At 43.8% G+C, this 27,007-nt stretch overlaps 2 protein-coding genes across 11 annotated transcripts in view; one reads left to right on the top strand and one right to left on the bottom strand.

Moving 5' to 3' along the window:
- C5H18orf63 (chromosome 5 C18orf63 homolog) overlaps positions 1 to 5,043 on the bottom strand; it is a 125,294-nt gene extending 120,251 nt beyond the window's left edge. For 2 of the 10 annotated variants that reach the window (XR_014474878.1, XM_083187733.1), the window contains exon 1: positions 4,199 to 5,040. The gene's annotated coding sequence lies outside the window, so the exon portion shown is untranslated. Of the gene's footprint in view, positions 1 to 4,065 lie in introns of all 10 variants that reach the window. The other 8 variants (XM_083187742.1, XM_083187737.1, XM_083187734.1 and 5 more) reach the window with 8 other exon arrangements.
- Positions 4,348 to 27,007, top strand: part of CYB5A (cytochrome b5 type A) — a 37,695-nt gene continuing 15,035 nt past the window's right edge. The window contains exon 1 of the mRNA XM_083187743.1: positions 4,348 to 4,695. Within this exon, the coding sequence (XP_083043869.1) occupies positions 4,567 to 4,695 (129 nt within the window). The 5' untranslated portion in view covers positions 4,348 to 4,566. The remainder of the gene's footprint in view (positions 4,696 to 27,007) is intronic.

Here is a 27,007-nt window from a genome sequence, read left to right as displayed (position 1 = left end):
TTCAAGGAGAGAATGCTCTGTTCCTGGACTTCCCTGGTAATGTATGATGGCGGTCACCTGTGGTGAAACACCTTTATCAATTAACTAGCTCACCACAGGTGACAGCAATCATACATTACCAGGGAAGTCCAGGAAAAGAGCATTCTCTCCCTGAAGGCGAAGGTCAGGTAGGCAACCATGGTTTATATATGTTCAAATGCCGTAAGCATCATTTCCAAAGGAGAGATAATGAACAAAACAAAATAACTGAGGTCATGAGAGGAGGCTGAAGTTAGCTACAAGGGTAAAAAGTCTTGGGCCACAAACTTGAGACCAGAAATCAACAGAGAGGGGTAACTTGCATATGATCCACTTGAAATTTGCCTGTTCCAAGTATGCATATACATCATATTTAACCATTTTAATTAAGTAGCTGTAGTTTTGCAAGGGTTAACGAGTCTTGGTCCACAAATTTGACACCTGAAATCAACAGAGGGGTGTCACTAGCCTATAACCCAATTATATTTTGCATAGCCTAACCCTAAAATCAACACTGGGGTCTACCCCAACAGAGTGGTGTCATGTTTATCGATGGAAAAATCATTGTATACAGTACATTACAAATAAAAAAAAAAAACGAATCAAACACTAAATTAGAAAAATACTATATTTATATTTTTATTAAAAATATATATTTTTGCATATGGACTTGCCGGTTTGTCTATCTGCTGGGTCATAGCCTTGGTCACAAGTTTTGGTGATAAATAGATCTTAAATTTGAATATAAAAAGAAACCCTTTAGGCTGGTATACATTGATTTTGTTTAAAGTTTAGTTTCAAGTGTCAAATTTGTGGACCAAGGGGGTTTGTACAGCGAGGATGGCTTTTCTAGCGAGGAAAAGCCATCCTCACCATCCAGCCCCCTCACCCTATTCTACGTTCTGGGGAAACCCTTACCATCAGAGGGTGGCGAGGATTCCCCCGAACAGCGAGGCGCTGCATACGGTGGCAAGCCTCACCATTTTGAAGGTCGCAGTCCAAACTTGCCTCAGGGAGCAGGCAAGGTGGAAATGGCGAGTGAGGGGGGCGTTGAATATGCTTACGGTGAGCTATTGGCACTGCTCGCCATCAGAGGCTCGCCACCTGCATTGAATACAACCCATTAACTCTTGCATAAGTGAATGTTCTAAATAAGACACTGGAGATTGTAGAAGAAGCTAACTTCAGCCTCGTTGTCATAAGTGCCATGGAAGTCTGCTTGAAAAAGGACAAAGGAGTGGTTGGTAATTTATTACAATTTTATTTATAAAGGCGCCACATGTGTTTTGCAGCGCTGTACAAAGGAACAGTACAGGGAGACAAACTTAACATTACAGTACATGAATGACATAATAGAGTACAGGTAAAATAAATGCCACAATTCAATACACATTACAGCTTAAATGTAAGTAGTGAGGACTTGATTAATGTGCTACTAGGGGCTGGTGGCCAAAGATGGAGAGTAGTATGTGGATGAAGATGGTCGCTGAGTGACTATGGGAGAGCTGTTAATGAATTGTGAAGAGAAGAGGGCTTTGACAACTGGAGGGAAGAGGGCCCTGCACTGAAGATCTTACAAACTAGTAGGAAGGGGAGACAGATTACAAGGTGCAATTTAGAGTAAAGGGCGCAAGCTGACAACGGCAGCTCAACTCACCCCTTTTGCCTGGCCGATTTACTCAAAACTACTTGCTAACCTATGAGCATAGGCGAATCTAGAATTATGGTAATGGGTGGTTCCAGATCTAGACATAACAGTAGGGGGAACTTTGCGCGGCGTAGCCGCATGGCAAAAAGGGTGCGTGGCCTTGTGGGAAAGAGGCGTGTCATCACAAAAAGGGGTGTGGTATTACACTTAGACCATACACAGTAATGCCCATTACACATTTTAGCAGACTCTAATACCCATTACACATAAAGCCACACGCCGTAATGCCAATTACACATTGTGCCACACATCATGATGCCCATTACATACTATATAACAAACCGCAATGCCCATTACATATTTGCCACATAAGTGCTGCTTACCTATGTGCTCATTGCTAGGGGGTTCTTGCTTGATGGCCCCATAGTACCCATTACACATGATGCCGCACACCATAGTACCCATTACACATGATGCCACACACCATAGTACCCATTACACATGATGCCGCACACCATAGTACCCATTACACATGATGCCGCTCACCATAGTACCCATTACACATGATGCTGCACACATAATGCCGCTTACACATGATGCTGCACACCGTAATGCCCCTTACACATTAAGCTACACATTATGCGTAATGCCCCCACATACCGCCACTTGTAGTGTCCCTTAAGCAATGCCCCCAAAAGTGCCACTTACTGTAAATTTTTATATGAGCCTTCACTGCTGCTGCAGGGAGAGATGCAGAGCGGTGCAGCTGCTTCTATGGGGAGAGGAGCAGAGCACAGCGCAGAGCACACTCCCACTCCCCCCCTCTAGCCGAGTGGACATTTGAAATATTGTGCGCGCTGTTGTTGTGCATGACGTCGGGGGAACACGCTGGGCGCCGGCACCACATGATTAAGGGGGGGGGGCGGGCTGAGGTGAAAGCGGGGAGAAGAATTGGAGCGGAAGCTGCAGGGGTGACAGTAATTGACAGCTGGGCAGAGAGCAGGGGGCTGCCCGGCTGTATTCAGAGCACTGCAGGTCAAAGCTGTTTGAAATAATACCCCTTTCACAACAGAAAATGCAGGAAGTTACCGGGAATAGGGACTAAGTAAAAACTGGACCCGGATAAGACACCGGAACGCCGGACCAGACATCAAACTCTGCATTCCGGAGCTTATAGTGTCTGGTCCGAGGGGTGTCCCATGCGAGTGGTGTCTTGTCCGGGGGGATGCCTGTGATTGCTCACACCAGGGACATGGGGAAGGGGAGATTACAGCCTCCCCGTGTGGTCTGGACCGTTCCAGTTTTTATTACACCCCCGGACCATGCGGTGAGGCTGTATTCTCCCCCCTCTCCTCTCCCAGGTGACAGGTGCGAGAGCAGCCTCATCAGATCGAGCACCCCCGGACAGGACACCCCCGGACCGGATACTACAAGCTCCGGAATGCAGAGTTTGATGTCCAGTCCGGCATTCCGGTGTCTTATCCAATTCCGGATTTTACCCATACCCCCGGGAATATGGTCCCAGGATCATGCAGGGACCTTCCCAGGCTGACCCCTTATACACCAGCCTAGTCCCTGCATTTTCTGGTGTGAGGGGGAGAGACAACCACTCCCCTCTCCCTACCCCCTTTAACCAACCTGCTGCTATATCTTCGGAACCAACTGACCCATTTACATGAGACCAGTATCATATTGAAGAACTTTTGAGTTGGCTTTGAATGATTATGGTCCCGTGAAACTGGGCTGTTTGGTTCCAGAGAAATCTGCCCTCAAAGAACATAAACAGTCATGAAAAAAAACGGTTTAACCTCAATATCCCTGGAACCAATTAACCCATATGGATCCAGCCTGGTATCAGATTGAAGGCCCAGCAATTTGGGTTCGACTGAGATCAACCTCGAGCTTCAGTGATGCTGAAGGGGGCACTGGCAGCCGTTGAACTGGGTGGGAGTTGGAATTAGCGGGTCCCATGTTATCCTATTGGGAAAACGTTCCAGCTTTGCCTGGCCATATCTCCGGTTCCCAGGGGACTAGACACGGGGCTGGGCTCGTTGGAAAGCCCCATCCCTCAGCTACAAAATGGGCTAATGGGTGGTCCTGTGCACCCCCGGACCACCCCCTAGATTCGCCTATGAGGTAGGAACACTGAGCGAGATAACACCACTGTGACCTGCAGCGTGATCTCAGCCAGGCGAACTAGTAGCTGGCAATAGAATTCACCCCCACCCCACCATGTTCTCTCCGATTTGTAACTAACCCGCCACCCCCAAAAACAAAAAGGAGTATTTTGTATTCTACAGAAAAATGTGCGCACAAACGGTGTATAAACAATCCAAAATGACAAGAGTGCATGTCATTTTGCCAGCGTGAGGTTACTGGTCACCTGTTAATGACCTAACTTTACTCGTGAGCTCAGGAGTTCACGAACTTCACCCAAACCTCCAGTGATTCCAGTGGCGACGCAGCGCACACGGCAGCTTCGGTAATAACGGGCGTGCCGCGCAGCACAAGAGGGGTCGAACAGTCACACACCTCCTCACTCCGCGTCCCGTCCCTCACAGATTGCCAGCCTCCCGTCCCGTCTCCGAATCCTTAATTATCATCACGATTACGCACAAGTCAAGATCTCTCTGCTCTGAAACTTTCCCGCCCAGGAACCAACCAATCAGACGCCTCTTTGACGTTAAGGAGCGTTTGTCGAGTCCAATTGCAAGCCGCGGCTTTTCCAACTATGATTTGTTGCCTAGCAGGAAGCAGTGCACCAATGCGAAGATGTCAGGGCTGTGGGCGGCGGCGAACTGCTGGTGCTAGGTGCCAGGAAGGACTAGGAGTTGTTGTAGTAGTCAGTAAGTACTGGTGCACTGTGGAAAGGAGGATTGCGAGCAGTTGACCACACCATCATGGCGGACCAGCAGAAGAAAGACGTGACTTACTACTCACTAGATGAGATACAGAAGCACAATCACAGCAAGAGCACATGGATCATCATCCACCATAAAGTGTACGATGTCACTAGGTTCCTTGAGGAGGTGAGTGGTACCTGGGCTCGCTGTGTTTGTTTTCAGGGTGGAGAGCGTCCATGGATCTGGTTGTGCTGTCACTCGCCTCGCCCATCTCTGTCTATTATGCTGCATTATTATTGTGTCTGACCTTGCGATGGCGAGGATCACTATGCCCCTGGAGCTGGTGTCCTATCCCCCTGCGCGGACACGTACTCGGCTGCAATCCTTGCACTTCGCCCTGGGACTGGAAGCATACACTGACACTTGCATAAAACTGGTAGAGGAGCAGCATGTAGCTGCTGCTGTCTGATTCCAGCACATAGCAGCAGCAACACGCAGTGTAATGATATTGTTGTAATTTAGTTATCCTCAGGAATCAGAACAGCAGACCTAATGAAACTGGGATACATCTACTAATCAGATGTAGCCATTCCTGCAGGTACTTGATCAAATGCTTTTGAAACGGGCTTTTTCTTAGTTGTGAGTTTGCACACATTAGATATTCAGTGCAATGTATTGTAGTTGGGAAGCATCACTTGTGCACTCACTGCAAGACTACTCTTTAGAGTGTTTTATTATTTGTATGGTGCCACCAAGTGTCCATAATGCTGTCAAAGTGCAGTGACAGTGAAACGGTATAAGACAGGGGTAGCCAACTCCAGTCCTCGAGAGCTATAAACAGTTAACATTTTCCAGGTATCCTCACAGAATCACAAGTTAAGTATTAATTATCTCTACCTGAGGTTCTTTTGTAATTTGGCAGTGAGAAAAGAGTGCACCTGCTAGGTGGTCTGGAAGACATGAACTGTTGGTAGCTCTCGAGGACTGGAGTTGGCTACCTCTGGTATAAGAGGACAAGAATTGTCGGTACAGGGGCAAAAGAAATCCAAACTGAAGTACTCAGCAAAGTGATGGTTAAGGTGCCCATACACTAGTGTGATTTGGGCACTTCTCATCCGATTCATTGGTCCCATATATTTGATAACGGTGGTCGTTCTGATTGACTGTGTGCGCTATATAAGAAACTGCTAATAAATAAATAAATAAATAATTGACTTGCATTCATGTGAGCCGTCAGCGGCACCCCTGTGACAGCTCTGTAGAACCCCTGGGAGCCATGGCACATAGTTTGGGAACCACTGGTATAGGTGATTGGCTCACTGACAGCAGTACATAACTGCCTCACTGAAAGACATACACATTTCTGACCAGAATATTTTTTTTATAAATATAATAATGTCAAAATTACTACATAACTCCTAGGACAAGACATCAATCCTCACCAAAAAATATATTCTGTTTAATCAACATGAACTAGACTATTTTAATTCCTCCTGCTGTGTATATTGTTTCTCCCTACGTCATCTCGCATAGAACTATTTAAACAACATGGACCATTTTACCACTCTTGGATGTGCGGGTCACACTGAAATACACCCGAATTGGGTGGTTGAACACACTCTGCCTTCAACATCGTAAATGGTTGAGACTGAATAAGAATCACGAAGTCGAAAAAGTTGCTTTTAGCATAGTAAACACATTGGTTTATTACTTCTAATCTTTAACTAATCCTTATTAAAAGTAATGGACTCTAGCACCTGGACTTTATTTTTATTATAATAAGCAAGGTTTGTGGGACATTGGACCATGGGATTGCAGGTTGGGGCTGGAGCTGGCATTTACTGCAATTCCATCAAGCCAGTTTATTTTGGGTGTCTCAGAAGGTAGGGCTCTCTACCCTTTATAGATATATTTTTTTTTAATAGGTTTTTTTATTTCTACATAGGTCTGTGCGGTGCTTGTATCAGCACATAGTTTCATTGCGGGGAGCTGTCTCCATGGCAGGAACCAGCTCATTGAGTACTCTGGTCTCAGCAGAGATGGCCTGGTCTTGGGACATTACTTGCCATCACCCTGTTAGGGGTGCCGAGCAATCACTTCATCCAGACCTGCTACATACAACAAGGTCCATTTCTACATGTGGACCTTCCTCATTTGGGTTTAGTGGCCTGGCTTTTTAGACCAAGCTATTTAAAGCTAAAGGTTTTTCTTCCTCGAAAGTTTTACTATGCAATGACTTGCGCAATTATCATAGAATATGGGACTCTTGTGGAGTGAACAGAGAAGAGTTCATATAATCTCCGTTTCTTGGCCTTCCTTCAAGGGTTTGGACATTGGTTAGAAGATTCATTCTATGAAAATGCATGTTTCAGCCCTGTCCATTTTATTTCAAGCTGCTCTTAATTAAACAGGTGCAATTAAGAAATTTTACATACCTGGAAGATGTTCTTACTTATGGTGATTGCCTCAGCTTGGTGTGTTTTCAAGTTCGGTGCTTTGTCTTGCAAGCCGACTTAACTCATCTTCATGATAATATAGGGATCCTCCGTACGATACCTATGTTCCAGCTAATAGTTGTTTTGGTGTTTAATTTAAAACATGATTTTGTATTTTCAGTTTTTCCTCCTTCTAGAGCTCAGAATGATTTGGCTCTACTAGACCAAGTTCGGGCACTGCAGATTTACTTGAACAAGACTTCTTTTGCCTGCCACACAAATTCTTTGCTTGTTCTTTACGATGCACTTGGCCAGCTACAAAGCCCACCAACATATCTCGAGTTTGTACCAGTGAGGGGTGTCCAGCACCAGTCCGGGTGTTAGTGCGTTTACCCTAGGGCAGTAATGACATCTGGTCCTTTTCCCACAGATTTACAAATTTTTATGTTGTGTGCCTCCAACAAGGCCCACTTTGGTCATGCAGCTGTTGATCAATTGTTCAATGTCCACCAGCCTTCCAAAAATAGAAAAGTGTATTTTTACTGTTTATTTTTTGTCTGTAGCAGGTTGTGAGACACTGGACCATGGATATTCTCATTTTATAATATAGATAGATGTGTGTCCAGTCACTGACACTAAATGTTAATCAAAGAGGGTTTTTGGTCTCTTACCATTAAATCCTTTTCTCTGTAGTAGTATTGGGACACTGCAACATGGGATTGATGGTGCAGTGTCCCAGTACCTACTGGCACTTAAGCTAACATTAAGTTAAAATAGTATATAATATATAATCACCTCCTACGGCAACCCTATCAAGTCAGTATTTCTTTAAAAGAGTACCAGTAGCCCAGTGAAATTGGGTACAAAACTCGGAACTAGTAAAGAATGTAAAAAAAAAAACAACCTTGCAAAGGTTTAGAGAAAAGGATCTAAAAATAATTTTCGGAAGTCGGAAACTGACGTCTTTCATATAAGACGGCAGTTCCGACAGGAATTGAATATACCCCTTAGTTGACAACTGTACTGTATATGGAATATTGGTCCTCACCAATTAAAAATAACAACTATTGTTGACTTGTTATTGCAGACATAATGAGGAAGGTATGCGGCTACAACATGCACAAAATACTAGGATGTGTTTAAAAATGCACCAATATCCTTATAATTCACTATGGAACACCTAAACGTGCAATCACCGCCTGCATGGTCTATACCAGGCATTCCCAACCACGGTCCTCAAGGCACACCAACAGTTCAGGTTTTAGTGATATCCAGACTTCAGCACAGATGGTTTAATCAGAATCCCTCAGATACTAATTAAGTCACCTGTGCTCAAGCATGGATATCTACAAAACCTGCACTGTTGGTGTGCCTTGAGGATCGTGGTTGGGATTGCCTGATCTATACACTTAATCCACTAGGAACCCGGTAAAAATAATTGAGCCTTCCTGGGGAAGAGTGCTATATAAGGTTATGTCTAGGAATAGACCATGCAGCCAGTGATTTACATTTATTTAAGTGTTTTCCAGACCACCTAGCAGGTGCAGAGGTGTACTCTTTACTTAAGGTCCATACACACTGGGCGAATATGCCCAGCGTGTATGGGTAGCGATTACTGCTGTCATCGCTGGGGGGAAAGCAGCTCAGTGCATACACACTGAGCCACTTTCCCCCTGCCTGGCGATTGATGCAGGAGAGTACATTACCGCTCATCGCCAGGCCGTACACAGTATGCAGCTTTGAGCTGAAAGCCTCTTAAACTTGGTGTTTGAGTGGCTTTTAGCTCAAAATTGCCCAGTGTGTATGGGCCTTAATTGTCACATTTTCAAACGTGAGGAATTTATTCTTGACACATTCTACAGATTGTGAACTACAGGTATATCTCAAAGACCTGCAGGCCACCCTGGCTAACAATTTAATAGCTTTGGAAAATAAGCACACCATGGTAACTTGTCAAATCTTCATACCAAAATGCAGATTGTGGTAACAGTTATGTTGATAAAGTGGTTTAATACCCCTTTCACACCAAAATCCTGTTTCTGATCGTAGTCAGTGAACATGGTTTCAACCACTATTGCAGCTTATCAAACTCTTTTCACACGGCAATCATTTCTGCACTGCAAAACTATGCAAGTTTTTAAAGTAGATGTTACCGGCTCATAAAGATGACTCAGGAAGTCTAATGACCCAGAATGAGAACCTGGTACGCTTACATCAAGTCTTTCATACTGACTCACAACCTGGGTTTGCCCAGCAATTTCCTAGCTGAAATTTATTTGTTTTGGGGTCTAGTATCCCTGAGGAATTTAATGACTATGGCAGTGGTTCTCAAACTGTGTGCCCGTCACACCCTGTGGTGCCTTGTGACACTTGCAGGGGTGCCTTTGATTGATGGTCCAGGAATAATCCTAATTATTTATGGTCAATGTAAAAAAGAAAAACAATTGCTGGTTGGCTGCCAATAATAAAATATGTGGACAAACAGATGTTAATCCTTTCCATCACCCATAGTTAAACCTATGTATGACATATAAAACAATTTACTTAAATTTTTTTTCAAAATTTCTGAATAAGAAACTTTTGACCTAGGGGTGCTATGAAAAAAAATTCTAGTGCTCTAGGGTGCCGTGACTTAAAGTTTAGGAACCACTGGACTATGGACAACTATGCATAGCAGTACTACTTTTGGAGCAGATTATAAACTATATATATCTTTCTTAACCACAGATCTGGCACTCAGTAGTTCAGATTAATTATATTCAAAGGTGTTCATTAAAGGTGTCCTCTGCTTCAAGCTTGGAACACACTAGGCGATATCTCAGCCATTCAAGTGAATGGCAAATATATGGTCTTTGCCTGTGTACCTCCGATATGTCTGTAAATTAAATTCAGACCTATAGCACCGGCTGTGCATCAAAGCTGACAGCTAATTAATACTATAGGTATGCATCCTGTTCTGAGTTGTGTCTGTTTTCTGGATGAATTGCACCAGAGGGGTGAAATCAATGCTTTTTGCGAGTTGTAACAGCGAGCAGTGCTGACTGCTGGCTATCTCAGCTCTCGCAGGGTCAGTATTCAACTGACCCCCGGCCCACGCTGTTTCCCCCTCACTAGGCTTTTGTAGCGGAAGGGGAAATGGTGTGTGCAGCCGCTAAAAAAGTGAGGCTCGCAGCTAAATGTAGCGGGCTCCCTGCATAAGCCTCAATGTTTGAAAGAATCCCCAACTTCCTCTGACAGCGAGGATTTCCCTGGCGCATTGAATAGGATAAGCGGGCTGGGGTGAAATGGCAAGGATCGCTTGTTTTGACCCTCTCGTCGGCCGCATTGAATATGGCCTGTAGAGTATAGGGTAGGTGCAAGTCAAGTAACTAGTCATGGTGGCTATGTCTGTAAACGAACATTGGTATACCGTTTCAGAATATTTGCAGTCTGAATGCAGTCACATACAAAGCTGCTCATCAGAATCAAACCCTATGGTTTTTTTTCACTATCTATATTCTGCACTAATTTTATTAAACTTTGACAGGAGTTACTGTAATCTGTGACTGACCTTTAAAGAGTTTTGAGCTTCTGGCTTTCCTACATTTATGTATTTTGTGCACATTTATCTATTCATTTATGTTCTACGTAAATTGTAAGATATACTGCTTGACATATGCAGACAATCTAATGTTGTTTTGTTACCACTTTTTTTTAATGGCTAGTTCTTGTTGAATCACAAAGGGCAAATGGCACATTTGCTGCAACCAATAATAGTCAATTAATCCAAGAGCTGTCATGTGCATATTCTAGTCCTCTATAGTTACATGCCTTATTGCCATGGCTTTATATTCTATTTGTGTTTTATACTCCGGTACCCACTGATTACAGCTGCCGGCAAAAAATAAATACATTTGTATTATTTACTATGTTGGTTTTGTAGACTTGTATTTTCTTTTTCTGTATATAATGTTTAGGAACACATATATCAAAGTTTTGAGAAGTACCAACAATCAGCTCTTAACAAACACAGCCTATATATAACATGACAATTAGGAGCTGATTGGTTGGTACTTATCTCTCCAAGACCATCAAAAATAAGTTATCCTTCAGCCATAATTGTTCTAGATCTGCTATTTTTTGATACCACATCTGGAATGATTGCTTTATTATAGCTGTAGATGAGTAGATACATTTACTTGTATTTTGTTTTCTATTTGATTATGAAAACGTTTAATGAAGGTGTGCCTTTCCATTCCATCTTTAAGACTCCCTAAATGCTTGTTCAAAGTTACAAACAATGTTTGCTATTTATTTTGGCAAGCTTTTGTCTGATTTCACTATAGAGTAACTTCAAAGTTCAATACCTGTTATGGCCATGACTTGGCTTCGTTTATGATCTGTAAACGAATAACCCTGTACAAAGTTGATCCTGCATGCTGTATCAGTTAATAGGTGAGTTCAGCTCCTCTTCTAGGAGTCAAAGAATTATTAGTGTCCTTATAGCCACAATTCAACAATTAAATTCCTTATAATGTGTTTCACTAGAATAGCGTTGCATGATGGTGAGCTGAAGGTACATTGCCTGTAGGGATTGCAATCCTGAAATAATAATTTTTGCAGTCCGCCAGCATTCTGTGGGCAGTATTCAATTAGGCTGATTCGCCATGTTCTATGGCGAATGTGTGCTATTTTCATGCTCTAAGGTGAATCTTTTTACTGAAAAGGTGATTCTTTTTAGATTCACCCTATTCAACGTGCAATATTCGCCGACGGTGAACAGTGAATGACGGACAATTCACCATCTGATAGTCTCCGCAATTCGCTGTGGTTTTTCAATGTGATTCGCCGTGAGTGTATTCAATGAGCAGATGGCGAATTGCTTTCGAAGTGATTTTCGCTTTTTGGTGTAAAAAAATCAGGAATTTTATTATGTGAAGGGGCATGCTATTTTTATTCATGTGCTTACATCACATGAATATATATTTTTTACATATAACAGCCAGCAGGGGGCCGAGAGCCGCTCATTAGATATTCATATATTCACTGCTCCCGATCATTACATATGCACGATCGGGAGCAGTGTTAGCGGCTCCCTACCCGGTCCCCTGCTATCTCTCCCGGGGGGGCAGCTTGTGCTGCCTGGGTCCCGGGGAGCCCCCCCCCCCCACATACGTTCTGGGGCAGGCAGGGAGACTTCCATCTCCCTGCCTGCCGTCATCCCCCGGCTCCCTGCGGCGTCCTCCGCAGGCGTTAAGAACCGCCGTCAGGGGCAGTGAGCCCCTGCGGCATTGAATACTGTGACAGCGAGGGCTGGCAGCGAAGGCTTCAGCCCTCCGGAACACGGCGACTGTGCAGCAAATCCTAAACAGGATTCGCTGCACATGTCGATAAATGTCATTGAATACTGCCCTGTGAGTTTGCTTGCCTCTTTATCCGCAGTATGATTGACCTGCAGCAGCAGGTGATTTGCCAAGGCAATGAGAGTAGTGTCCATCGCTGAAATAAGGCAGTGAAGTTTTGTAACTGAATATTATCTGCACACGATAAGATGAAATATAGCTTTGTCACTTTGTTCACAATGCCACAATTGCTAAGGTACCCAAACTATGTATTCTAGCATTAACCTAAATTTTCAATGTGATTAGCATTTAAAGACCTACAAAGTCACATTTTTTTGTAACAATACCGAGCTGTTCATAGCCACAAAACAATGTGTTTAGAATATCTGAATGTCCTGGTTGAGAGCAGAGTAGCAGTTTCAGCGGTTCCTTTTTGTTAGGTGATGAAGGACATTTTGAGAGTGATAAGTGATGGGTGTCCATTTCACTTCTACCCATCACACAAACAATTGAATTCACTTCACAGGAGCTGTGGACATCATAAAACAATTTATGCTTCCCTTAATTGTTTGATATAAAAATATGATTAAATCTGTATTTGCAGTAATTACTATGGGTAATAATTAAGTCATTCAGGCACCTTTCAACACTGTGTGTTTGGTTTTTATATACATCTTGGGTCGGATGCACCAAGCCTTTACGCTACGTCCTGCCACTTTGCTATGGCCACACTTTCCTGTGTCAGCCCTGGGAGACCCTTACACATGATCAGAGAGTTGCAGTGCATACTGGGAGCAATTCAAATGGCTCCCTCTACAGTGAAGATGTGGAAAGAAGCCCATAGAGCAGGGGTGAGCAATGAGCGGCCCTCCAGCTGTTGATGAACTACACATCCCAGCATGCCTTGCAGCAGTTTCAACAAGGCCAAATAGCAAAACTGATGCAAAGCATGCTGGGATGCATAGTTCATCAACAGCTGGAGGGCCGTTCATTGCTGCCATAGAGCAATAAAAAAAATTATGTTGCAGAAAATCTATTCTTCCCCAAAATACTTTATTTATTAACAGTTTCTTGCCTAGCACAGCATATTTCATTTCGTTCTACAATTGGAGACTGATACAACAAACTGGGTATTTACAGTTAGTCAAAAAGGTAGGAGGGCCCTGCTCACAAGCTTACAATCTATAGGGAAATAGGAATTGAAAGACAATGATAAGTGTTCTTTATTGCATAAAGACCGCCAGAATGCAAAGGTTCTTGGTGGGTTGTATGATAGTGACCCAGCAGTGTAAGCCAGAGATCTAGAGGATGAAACGTGAAAAAGAAAGAAGATAAATGTGATTGGATAGGAGAGGTTTATGAAGGTTATATGACTGCTTCTGGAATTTGATAAGCTTGCCTGAAAAGATGAGTTTTCAGGGAATGCTTGAAGAATTGGAGACTGGAGGTGAGTCTTATTGTGCGTGGGAGGGCATTCCACAGAAGAAAGTCCTGCAATCGTGAATGGGCGCTTGTAATGTGTGTGGATGAGCAATGTAGATATTGTGAGGAGCGAAGAGGTCCGAGCAGGGATATTTTGAGATGAGCACAGAGATTGCTGTAGTAAAAGTGTTTTGTATGGGACTATCAGAGTAACTTTGCAGATGATGAACATTTGTGTTACCTTAGGTGACACCCCATACGGGTGGTATTGCTGTTTGCGTGGCTTTGGTATAGGCTGGCATATGTATCACTCCAGGGGTCATGGAGATGTGCATTGCTTTCGGGGATCAGCGGCAGGAGCCGTGTGCTACATATAATGTTGCAGTGCAGCACCCAGCTACTGTCACTGAGCAGTCAACACTTTGGTGACACTCAAGTGTGGCCCACATCCCACTATTGGCACGATTTATTCTTATACTTAGATTTCTTATATTATTGTATGCCATTAAGCCACAGGTGAAAAAGCATCTCCAACTTTTGATGTAAAAGCCATAACAATTAGTTTTTCCTAAAAATTTTTACCAGTCAGCCGGCAATAAGAAGTAGCTGGATTTTGGCTGTGTAATAAGTAGCAATAGTAAGTGTTAAATCTCTTTATATTGATTTACATTTGAGATGAACAATTTTTTTAATTAAATACGTATGTTTTTAGAGTCTCTTGGAGATATTGCCCACTTGCTGGCTGGACACAGAAGTAACGTATGCTGAGAGTGGAGGTCTGTACTCCCTTTATCCTCTCTGCAGTGTTTCTGCTGACCAAACTACGCCTTGTCTGTTAAATTATGGGGGTATGGTGTCTGTTACTGTGGCTGCCACCGCAATATAAGTGCAGCACAAATCAGATTTTTTCCATCAGACTCCTGGAGAAAGATCCTGCTGAGTGGCATGTAAAAAATAACTAAATAGAGCGCCCATGAAATTGATCCTGGGGAGCCCAATGAACAATATTTTGTTGACTTGTAGTAACAAATGTATTGCTTATTTTTAAGCTACATTTTGGGAGAGTTTAAACACCAGTTTTGAATCCTTTACAAAAGAAACCGTGGGGGAGTATTATCAACGCTTGTAGCGAGATAAAGTTGGGGGATGGCCATCTGCAAATTTTTTTACATGCTGTGTTTGCAAAAATGTCAGTAGCTGATTGGTTGGTACTTTATCCCGCACCAGTTAATGATAAATCTCTGTCTTTCTAGTACAAGGTTATCAGTATTGTGTTTTATTATAGGAAACTTTACTGCAGTCATTTTATTGTCCTGGTCTATGCTTTCATTGAAGAATTTGTGTATCTGAGCTCTACACACTTGCCGATATTGTGGCATCGAGGAGGAAGGGGGCAGGCATCGGCAAGTGCATCCACACTTGCCGCCGCCTGCTCCGGGATGATTGATGGCTGTGCTGCCACTGCAGAATGGCCATTCATTTACAAGGACCTTCCTCATACAGACATTCTGGATGAGGGAGGGGGTCGCTAACGACGCCTGGGAGTGTGTATCTAACAACTGGGTGTACACACAAAGCCCTTCTTTTGCTAGTGTGTATGGGGCTTTAAATAATGTAGACCTTTCAAATTGCGTAAGAGATGTATTAGTACCGTAGATCTTTGGAGTGTTGTCCATACACCCCTTGCAAATAAGCATATACAAAAAGTGAGTTGCTAATGCCTATTAAGTAATATTTCAGAATAATGCTACTGATTCACATTGATAAGCTTATTTTAATGATTCTGTTAACAGAAGACCTAATCATTTTGCTGATTTGCCATTAAGATACGGTAGGCTTGCATGATGTGGCAGTAACTCAACATCTGTCCATGTGTATCATGTGCATCAACATTTGTTGGTACTCTTTACCTAGCACGGCGCCCGCGATTGGCATCGCGGTCATCGGGGGTAAAAAATCGCGGCCATCGCATGCACTAAAAAAACGGGTGCGACGCGATGCCCGCGATTTCCCATAGGGATCAATGTTAAAAGTGTCAATGGACGCGATTTTTGTGTTCAATGCCTCAATGCCCGCGATTTGTCCATAGGAAACAATGTTAAATGGGCCACAGAGCCCTAATAGTCCCCCTGAAGTCTGAAATGGCCCCCACAATTGTTAACGCCACCCCACGATCAACATGAACCGGAAGCGTGGCGAGCCCGCGAGGGGCGTCGGTACACGTCCTCCGACCTTTTCATACCCCCACTATCCACGTCAGAGTGGAGTTGAGAATAGAATAGTGTGGCGAGCGCAGCGAGCCACCGAGTCAGAAGCGTGGCGAGCGCAGCGAGGGGACGCGGACACCTGTGAAGCCCGCGAAGGGACGCGTTTACCTGTGAAGGTATCCGCGTCCCCTCGCGGGGCTCGCTGCGCTCGCCACGCTTCGGGCTCGGTGGCTCGCTGCGCTCGCCACACTATTCTATTCTCAACTCCACGCCGACGTGGATAGAGGGGGTATGAAAAGGTCGGAGGACGCGTACCGCCGCCCCTCGCGGGCTCGCTGCACTCGCCACGCTTCGGGTTCACGTTGATCGTGGGGTGGTGTTAACAATTGTGGGGGCCATTTCAGACTTCAGGGGGACTATTTGGGCTCTGTGGCCCATTTCACATTGTTTCCTATGGAAAAATCACGGGCATTGAGGCATTTAACACTAAAATCGCGTCCATTGACACTTTTAACATTGTTCCCTATGGGAAATCGCGGCCATCGCGTCGCACCCGTTTTTTAGTGCATGCGATGGCCGCGATGCCCGCGATGGGCGCCGTGCTAGGTAAAGAGTACCCATTTGTTCATTATAATTTCTACAATCGTAGTTCCAAATCGTTTAGTGCTTTATACAGTTTATCATGTAATCCAATACAAATGGTTTCACAACAAGATTTGTAATACTATTTTGATGACATTGTGTTAGAACTTTGTGTACATGTTGATTAGAAAAGGGGTTGTCCTCAAGGCACCCTATCAGTCCAGGTTTCATAGAGATCACTGCTGGTGCCCAGATTTCATTATCAAACTGACTAAACTGCAAATGCATATATACCTTTAAACTTTAAAACCTGTATTGCTGGGGGTGCCTTGAGGACAGTGTTTGAGAACCACTGGATTCGATCACAAACAACATTTTGCTACGTGTCTTTAAAAAAAAAAAAACTTTTCAAGGAGTTGAAAATCCCTTTTCACATCAAAGATAGCTACAGATTTTTAATTGTTTATGCTAAATAAATGACCCACCAGCTGTACTTTCCATGAGTTGGTCTGTTCAAAACAGGCTTCATTCACATGAGCATTATTTATTAATGCAGCAGAATATAGAGCAGTTCACTCTACTTCAATACCTCATACAAACAGACCAGGTAGGACAAATCCCCGGACGCCAAGCGTCTGATAATACTTGAAGGGCTATAGACTTTATTTATTCTATTCAAAAACAGAAGCTCCCCTCCCTTGTCCTGGCACTCGACACAGAAAAGACTTTTGACCATACAGTATATCCTGGCCCTTTGCTTTTGCTGTTCTCGATTTTAAAATGGGTTTTGCTGGTAGATTTTTAGATGGCATTCAGGCGATTTATCACTCTCCTATGGCGCTGGTCTCTGTCGATGCAATGGAGCTAGTTTAGGCATTGCAAATGGTACCTGGCAGGGTTGTCCCTTCTTCCCACTCCTTTTTGTACTTGTCATGGAGCCTCTGGCAGCGATGATATGTAACAAATAAAAAAATATACATGTTCGTACAAGCCCTTCAGAACATAATAATTTTAATCTCTCACAGACCCGACTTAATCTCTCACAGACCTGTCTCCTTTCTGAAATATGTCTTTAATCTCAATACTCTTGTCATAGGGGTATATGCAATGCCAAAAAGGCAAGCTATGACAGTGAGCCGTGCCTATTGCTCGCCATCAGAGCCGGCCCTCAGTATTCAACCCACATCCCCTGCACTCGCCATTTCCATCTCACTGTGTATAAGTAATGAGGTGGAAATGGCGAGTGTGGCCATCAAAATGGCGAGGCCTGAGGCTATATGCACCAGGCTCGCTGCATTAACGGCGAACCTCACCATTTGGTGGAATCCTCAATGTCCTTGATTTCCCCGGAACATAGAATAGGGTGAGCAACCAACGAGGGGGTTAAACGGCGAGGATGGCTTGTTTTCAGAGATCCTCGCCGAAACCAAACCATCCCCGCCATAAAAAAACCCTCGCCAGCCGTGTTGAATATAACCCATAAAATTATGTAGTGAATAAACTGAGGTCCTTGATTTTCATATCTTAGAGGCACTGAGACAGGATGTGGAGGCCTTGCAGACGGGATTCAATGTCCCGCCTGCAGTGGGGCGGGAAGGGGGCGTGGCTGCAAGCTGGCGCCAGGAAGAGGCGAGCTGGAGCTGAAAGCTTGTCACTTCCCGGCCATTAAGTCTGGCTCGTTCTGCCGAGCTCCCCTTTCAATGCTGTCGAGGAGATGGTCGCCGGTGATTGAATACCCCCCTTAAACTGCTCCAGTGTCGTCCGGGGGGGGGGGGGGGGTTAAGGTATACCTGATTTTAGAAAATACTAGTATGCTGCACAGTTATCCCAGTGTGTCCAATGGTGCAGTCCAGGGGGCGCACTGAAGGTCTGGGTGAATAATGAAGCTGAGAATTTGGGACTGGCTTCAATATCATCTCTGTCGTGGCTCCCCAGGATTAAATGCCCTTGTGTAACCCTTTCCCACCCAGTGGTCTCTCATTGGCTATTGGGGATTTTGTTAATAAGCATTTTAAAAAAGCTTTCCCTAAATCCATTACCTCTGATCCCATTATTCCACAATCCGGCTTTTCTTTTTGGTTTATGTAAATCCTCGTTTACTACCTGGCAATTAGGGAATATATATTACCTCAATTATATTACCTGTGATACCAGTTTTCCTCAGTTTTTGGACATTCAAGATGAAACGGCAATCCCAAACACCTGACACTTGTCACCTGACACTAGGTGCTGGAGGGGTTGCATGGGAAGGGTACCTTTCTACATATCTGGTGGTCCTGTCAGAAATCCTCACCACTATTCAATATGATATAAATACTTCCTACAGTACTTACCTGGCACCAAAATAAACTGTTCCTTTACATAATATTTGTTATGTCAAATAGCTGTTTACTGGAAAAAGTCCTCCCCATCCCCTATGCAGGCGGTTAATATCCAGTATTTGGTATGTTTACAAGATAGAGTAAATGACTCTTATACGTAATTCCTCCAAAACGTTTAATAAAATCTGGTCCAAGGGGATATACTTTTAGTATTTCGATAACTGCAAAAAACATCTGACCACTAGTTTCCCTTTTTTTGCAGACTTGTGGGCGGTGTCCCGCCCCGCCTTATCTCTTTCTCTCCTCTTTCTCATTCTTCCATTTTTTTACTACCATGTACTCGTATTCTGCTTTCTCATCCCTCTCATTGCACTACTTGTTTTGACCATTTTGACCGTTTGCCACGCCGCCATTGCAAAGTTCTTACCTTCATCTTTTGCTCTTTTAAAACTGGATTACCTTATTGTAATCTGATTTATGGGGCATACACACAAAGCGATTTTTGCTTAATTTCTAAGCGGTCTGACTAGATCGCATTGAAAATTAAGCACAAATCGCTGTGTGTGTATGCCCCATAGCGTTAGTGATGCATGGCCCCGCGCAGCACTATAGCTGGCCTAGATGTTTCACGCATGCTTTATATATCTAGTCATTGCCGGTGTTCTCTCTCTGTTGAGAACACGGGCAGTGACAGATTGCTAAGCACACACCTCTGGTGCAGCGCTGTGTGCTAAACAATCTGAGTATTGCTAGATTGCCTAACACAAAGCTCCCATCGCTACGTGTGTAGGCCCCATTACCGCCTTATTGCTACTATATTTTGTCTTGTTTGTCAATTTTATTGTGATTCATTCAATAAATTGTGTTTAAAAAAAAATAGATGGCAGTTAGGAAATATAAATAACTTGCATTTTATTCCCTTTGACATATTTCTTGCTTCATACATAAAATGCAAAACAAGAGGGGAAAATCAATAGAATCTCCTGCCAGCTGTTTTTTTATACTTTTCAAACCTTTGCTCTTTGCCAAACTACATGCATACATCTTTGCAGTTCAAGGGTGAGACGTATCACGTGGCCACTCAGGGCTGAATGTTGCTTCATTTTGTTTCTGCGTGCGAGTTTTCTAATTCTCCTAGCTTTAGTTTTGCTGAGTCATGCAGCCTTGCTTCTCATCACGTATAGTTTACTTTATAACTGCTGTAAATAACTTCTACATGGTCATAAACTTTCATTGCGGTCTCAATATATAATGCATTTAAAACCAAACATTTTCTTCACTATATGTTCCTTTTTTAAAGCATGATTTAATAATGCAAATAAATCCTCCAGTGTTTGATTCTAATCTCCAGTATAATAAATGAGCCCTGGCTAGTAGTTTACAACTACATGTATTATTTGTACCACATATTATTTTACAGGATTAAGTGTCCTATTGTATTTCTCTATTTTTAACAGGATTAAGTGTTAACACAGCACCTTTCTATGCCCGAGTAAATGTTTTTGTTCAGAACATTACATGGATTTACAAAGCAGTTTTAAATGTCACCATTTTTGCTATATATTGCAGAATTATTTGTTACTGGTGTACATGTGTTTTTTTTTTTTAATGAACTGCATCATGTTTAAGTATATTCATTTTATTACATCCGATAAATCCTATAACAAAATAGATGTATGAACCTTCATATTACATTGTCTCCCCAAGTCCCGAAAATTCATTTTCAGAGAAGCTTATAAAATGTTGGGCATCTGTATTAACCATCCCAGGCTGTTTAATTTAATTACTATCCCCTATGTAGTTTACTGAAATGTACATTTCACTACCATTCATATGGGGTACTGAGGTCTTATAACCTTGGAATAGAGGGTATCTGACAGGAGACAGGCACATAACATTTTCTTCAACCAGGGTGTGCTGGCTCCTCTTCTCTACTTCCCCTTACTAGCCAGTTTTAGAAAATTTGCCCTCAGGAGAGGATGCACACTCCTGGAGCTCCAGAGAGTTTTTCTTCAATTTATTTTAGTTTGTTATTTTCGGGTTGCTGTTTGGGCTTAACAGCTTCCCTGCGATGAGGAAGCCGGGGGAAGGTTGCAGGCCTTTCAAGGAACCAAACTGATCCCTGCTGCAGGTCCACCGACCTGAGAGGGTGCTGTTACCGGGGGCATTGCACTGCAGCGAGCACACCCCCAGCTGCCACACACCCCTGGCTCAGCCTGAAAACTTCGGTGGTGAGTAATACCGGGTCCCCTCAGTGGGGTACGCCGGTTTTATGTGCGGCATAATGGCGATGGCGGCACAGGGATCGAGCGCAGCTGTTTTTACAATGCAGCCACGCCAACAGACTGGATGCCAGGCATTGCCACTGGACCACCAGGGCATATACCGCTATGTGGGTAATCCTTATTGCAAGGTTCCCAAGGTGCCAGTATAAAAATTAGTATAGCCCTGGCGCCATTACAAGGGGCGGGGCTTAGCTCAGAGCGGGACCTGAGCGCGTCTGTACACTGTTTCCTGCTTCTTCTCATGCTGTGGGCGCCATTACAGCAGAGCAGAGATCTCTCCTCAGCGCAGCCTTGAAGGGAGAGAGATCAGTCAGCAGAGACAGCTAGTATAGCGCTTGATATAGCTTTAAGTGTGCTATAAGCCACTTATAACAGTACACCGTGTTATAATATGGGTGTCTGTACATTGAGCCGGTCTATCTAGTCGGTAGTCCAGGTTACAGGATGCTGGTGTCCCCATATTCCTCTTAGTTCCCCCACTGCTAGTTAAGCATTTACACACTGTTATATCCATATGTGATAAACTGCACATAGTTACGTTACATATTGTCTATCAGGACTTAGGACTTCTTCGTTTAACGGCCTGGAGGTTGAGCGGAACATCTTAGCTCTCTAAAGGGATTTCATTCCTCGGTAATAAACACTATGACCCGGGCCAGGAAGGCAGTGACGGCTTCGCACTACCATAAGATTTGGCGAAGATATGTGTCTTGGTGCAAGCACATGGGTTTTCCGCCAGCGGATTTCTCGCAGGTGGGCCTTGATAAAAGACTCCCGCTGGGGTCTTTAAAGGTTCAAGTGTCGGCCCTTTCTATCTTTTTACAGAAACAGTTAGCGGTTTATCCAGAAGTCCACACTTTCTTGCAAGGAGTCTTGAGAATACAGCCTCCATTTGTGGCCCCTACGGCTCCTTGGGACCTAGATATAGTCCTGAAGTATCTTCAGTCATCCGGGTTTGAACCAGTGGACACCATTGACCTAAAATACCTCACCTGGAAGACTGTGACGTTACTGGCTCTGGCTTCGGCCAGAAGAGTTTCTGAGCTTAGTGCTCTCTTTTGTAAAAGCCCATACCTGATTTTCCATCAGGACAGCAGTTCTTGCCGAAAGTGGTCTTGGCATACCATATGAACCAGCCGATTATGGTGCCTTCTCGTTCAGGATATCATAATATCCCTGAGTCACTTGATCTTGCAGGTCTATGTCAAGAGAACATCAAGGGTCCGTAAGACAGAGTGTCTATTTGTGCTATATGACGCACACAAGAAAGGCTGCACGGCATCGAAGCAATTGATTGCTAGGTGGATTCGTTCCACCATACAGCAGGCATATGCGGCAGCCCATTTGACTATTCCGGCCTCTGTGAGAGCTCACTCCACTAGAGCCATGGGCGCATCCTGGGTGGCTGCTCGGGGTGTGTCAGCATTGCAGCTATGTAGAGCTGCCACCTGGTCAGGTCAACATACCAAGTTTATATATAAATTTGACACTATGGCCAAGGATGATACCCAGTTTGGGCAGGCGGTGTTGCAACGGGCTCTGCACGTTCTCGCCCTTTCTGGAAGCTTTGGGACCTCCCCAAGGTTATAAGACCTCAGTACCCCATATGAATGATAGTGAAAATAGGATTTTAATACCTACAGGTAAATCCTTTTCACAGAGTTCATATGGGGTACTGAGCGCCCTCCTCGGTGCGGTGATTTTCGCTGTGTCTCTCCGTGTAGCAATTCTCCATCTTTTCATGGAGAACTGGAATGAGAACTAACTAAAAGGTTTTTTTGTTTTTTTTTGGTGTAAAAAAAATCAGGATTTTTTTTTCTGTGAAGGGGCATGTTATTTGTATTCATGTGCTTATAGCACATGAATATATATTGAATTAAAAAAAAATTTTTTTTTTTTTTTTTTTTTTTTTTACACAGAGCAGCCAGCTGGGGGCCGGAGCGCTCGAGCCGCTCATTAGATATTCATATATTCACTGCATCCGATCATTACATATGCACGATCGGGTGCAGTGAATACTGGGTCCCCCGCTGGCTATAGGGGGGGGGGCAGCTTGTGCTGCCTGGGTCCCGGGGAGCCCACCTCCCCTCTACATATGTTCTGGGGCAGCCAGGGAGACTTTAATCTCCCTGGCTGCTCCCTGCCAGCTCCCTGCCGCGGACGCTCGTCCGCTGCAGGGGTTAAGACTCGCCGCGAGTGGCGGCGAGTCTTAACCACATTGAATAGTGGGAGCAGGAGAGGCAGCGAGCCCTCAGGAACAGGGCGAGTGCATGGCAAGAGAAAAAATCTCTCGCCATGCACGGAGAATCTTTCACGTTGAATACTGCCCTATATGTTAAATGCTAATATAACACAATGACGGTGTTAACTAAGTTTAGTTGAGAGTGTTGTTTTGTTTGTTGTGGTGTCCTGGTACGAATCTCACCACGATACCTTTTTAATGCTAATTCCTACCTCACATACGTTATCCTTCCTTGGTGCACAGTTTCTTAACTGGCTAGTAAGGGGAAGTAGAGGGGAGACACCCTGGTTGAAGAAAATGTTATGTGCCTGTCTCCTGTTATACCCTCTATTCCCCAAGGTTATAAGACCTCAGTACCCTACATGAACTCCGTGAAATGGATTTACCGGTAGGTATTAAAATCCTATTTTCTCCTTCAGCATTCAAATTACCAATGACCCGAAATTACACAGCTGTGTGACTGGGTCATATAGCCTCCCTCCACTGGGTCATATAGCCTCCCTCCACTGGATATTCTATCCCCAAATTATAACTACTGTTGGGAGCCGCTGGTGTTGAAAATAGAACATTCTTCTGAATACACTCTGATGGACTCCAAAGCAGAAACCGGGAAGTGACCATCTGTCCAAAAGTCATGGCATCCACCTCCATGTGGATGCTGTGACCTTTTGGACAGATGGTTATTTCATGGTTTATGCTAACTATTTTGATACTGCTTTTGCAGATCACTTGATCAATATTTTACTTAATTTATTAGCATTGTTTGTGTGTGCATTTTTATTTGTGTATATATGTCTTATCAGAGTAACTTTTATGAATAAATATCATTTGGGGAAATAATCAGCTCCCATTGGTCCTTTTTTACCTCTTTTTCTTTTTGTTTCTCTATTAGTATTCTAATCTGTCTATTCCTCCAGGCGGAATTATTTAGTTGCTCACGCTGACTTACATATGACATATGTTTCCATATAACGCCCTGTGGAGCTTGTTGCAATGAACTTCATTGCATAGATGACTATGGGCAGTATTCAATGCTCCCGTTTCACCCTTTTTTTTTTTTCGGCGAATCTGGCTGTTTTCACTCCTTGTGGTGAATCTTTTTCACTGAAAATCTGATTCACCCTATTCACTGTTCGCCGAAAGCGAACAGTGAATGCCAGACAGTTCTCCGTTTCATGCTCGCTGGGATTCGCCGAGAGTATATTCAATGCTAGGATGGAGAACTGTTTTCAGCATGATTTTTGCCATGATTCACTGTTTTGCATTCGACATCTTTTTAAGGTGAACTGGAATGTGATCTTTTAAATTTAAAGTTTTTTTTTTTCTTTTTTGGTGTAAAAAAAAGCAGTAATTTTTATTCTGTGAAGGGGAATGCTATTTTTATTCATGTGTTTGCAGCACCGCCTATATATATATATATATATATGCGGTTCTCATTCACCGCTGTCAAACAACATGAGGGTGGTGCGGTGCACCTGGTGATGAAGCCGGTTACACTCGTCTGGTCTCCAACGTACAGCAACAGTGGTGGGATTGATCACGACGCTAGCCCACCACTGTTGCTGTACGTTGGAGACCAGACGAGTGTAACCGGCTTCATCACCAGGTGCACCGCACCACCCTCATGTTGTTTGACAGCGGTGAATGAGAACCGCCAACGTTGGTACGTTTTATCTACACCTGCTTTTATCTTTGTGCTGAATAAAAATTCGTTTTTAAAACTGATTCATGCACTATCAGCGCCCGTTCTCTTTTTGTCTAGAAAATCCTTCACCTGTTGGATACAGGTAAACTACTGTTTTGAGATACGGAGCGGCCAGGCAAAAGGATCCTGAGTGTCATACTTTAAAGCATTGGACTTGTTTACGGATTTTTGGACTTAATTAGTCCCAGGTTCATCAGAGGTTCAGCGCACTGTTTATATTCTTGTGTGTGTGTGTGTGTGTGTGTGTATGTGTATGTATGTATATATATATGTATGTGTGTGTATATGTATGTATATATATATATATATATATATATATATATATATATACATACACTTACCCCCTCAGAGAAAGGATGGATCCGGCACACGGTAGTATAGGTGAAGAAAAAGAGGTTTATTAAGAGTGCAACATTGCACTAAGTGACAGCTGCTGACCTGACAGCCGTTTCAACTGCTGGGTGCAGTTTTCATTCAGCAGTTGAAACGGCTGTCAGGTCAGCAGCTGTCACATGGGGCAGTATTCAATGAGAAAAGTTCTCCGTGTTTTGTGGAGAACTTGTGCTTTGTTCGCCTTGGACGGAGCATTTTGCTCTCCAAAAGCGAGCAACCCTATTCAATGTGAAATTCTCTCTGTCTTTCTAAGTGATTTTCGCCGTGTCTCTCCGTGTAGCAATTCTCCATCTTTTGATGGAGAGCTGGAATGTGAACTTTTAAACTAAAAGGTTTTTTTCTTAAATTTTGGTGTCAAAAAATCAGGTTTTTTTTTTCTGTGAAGGGGCATGTTATTTTTATTCATGTGCTTATAGCACATGAATATATATTTAATTTTAAAAAAAAAATTTAATTTTTTTTTTTTTTTTTTTTTACACAGTGCAGCCAGCAGGGGGCCGGAGCGCTCGAGCCGCTCATTACATATTCATATATTCACTGCACCCGATCGATAGTATGCACGAACGGGTGCAGTGAATACTGGGTCCCCCGCTGGCTATAGGGGGGGGCAGCCTGTGCTGCCTGGGTCCCGGAGAGCCCCCCTCCTCTCCACATTCCTCTGGAACAGCCAGGGAGACTTTAATCTCTCTGGCTGCTTCCGGCTCCCTGAAAGCTCCCTGCTCCCTGCAGGGTTTAAGACTCTCCGCGAGTGGCGGAGAGTCTTAACGACATTGAATAGAGGGAGCAGGAGTGGCAGAGAGCCCTCCGGAACACGGAGAGTGCATGGAGAGCGAAATAAAACGCTCTCCATGCATGGAGAACTTTGACATTAGTGCAATGTTGCTCTCTTAATAAACCTCTTTATCTTCACCTATACTACCGTGTGCCGGATCCATCCTTTCTCTGAGGGGGTAAGTGTCTCTTATTGCTCTATTATGTTCCTGGCACCGGATTTTTATTGAAGCCACGAGTGCCAACCCAATACACCTACTTACATATATATATATATATATATTTGTAGCAGAAGGGCATGTAACTCCTCCGGACTTGCAAAGAAGGGACACGACACACAGCAGGGTGTGTCGTGTCCCTTCTTTGCAAGTCCGGAGGAGTGACATGCCCTTCTGCTACAAATATATCACCCCATTGTGCACCCCGGCACCTTCATCTCCATGGACCTGAGTGCCGGCCACTACTGGTAGATATATATATATCTCTATCTATATATATATCTATCTATATCTCTATCTATATATATCTATATCTCTATCTATATATATATATCTATATCTCTATCTATATATATCTATATATATATCTATTTTGAAAAAAAAACTTTTTACACATTCGCCAGCAGGGGGCGGGGAGCCACTCATTAGATATTCACTTCTCACTGGTTCCGCTCATTACATATGCACAAGTGGGACCAGTGCAGAGGCTCCCTCCACAGTGACCCTGTCAGCTCTCCCAGGGGGGCTTGTGCTGCCTGTGTCCCCGGGAGCCTTCCTCCCCCCCCCCCCACCCCACATTTCGGCACAGACAGGGA

The sequence above is a fragment of the Crinia signifera genome, chromosome 5, assembly GCF_055691185.1.
Source record: "Crinia signifera chromosome 5, ASM5569118v1, whole genome shotgun sequence".
Classification (NCBI taxonomy): domain Eukaryota; kingdom Metazoa; phylum Chordata; class Amphibia; order Anura; family Myobatrachidae; genus Crinia; species Crinia signifera.
Note: the sequence above shows the minus strand (reverse complement) of the source record. Positions and strands in the feature narration are given on the sequence as shown.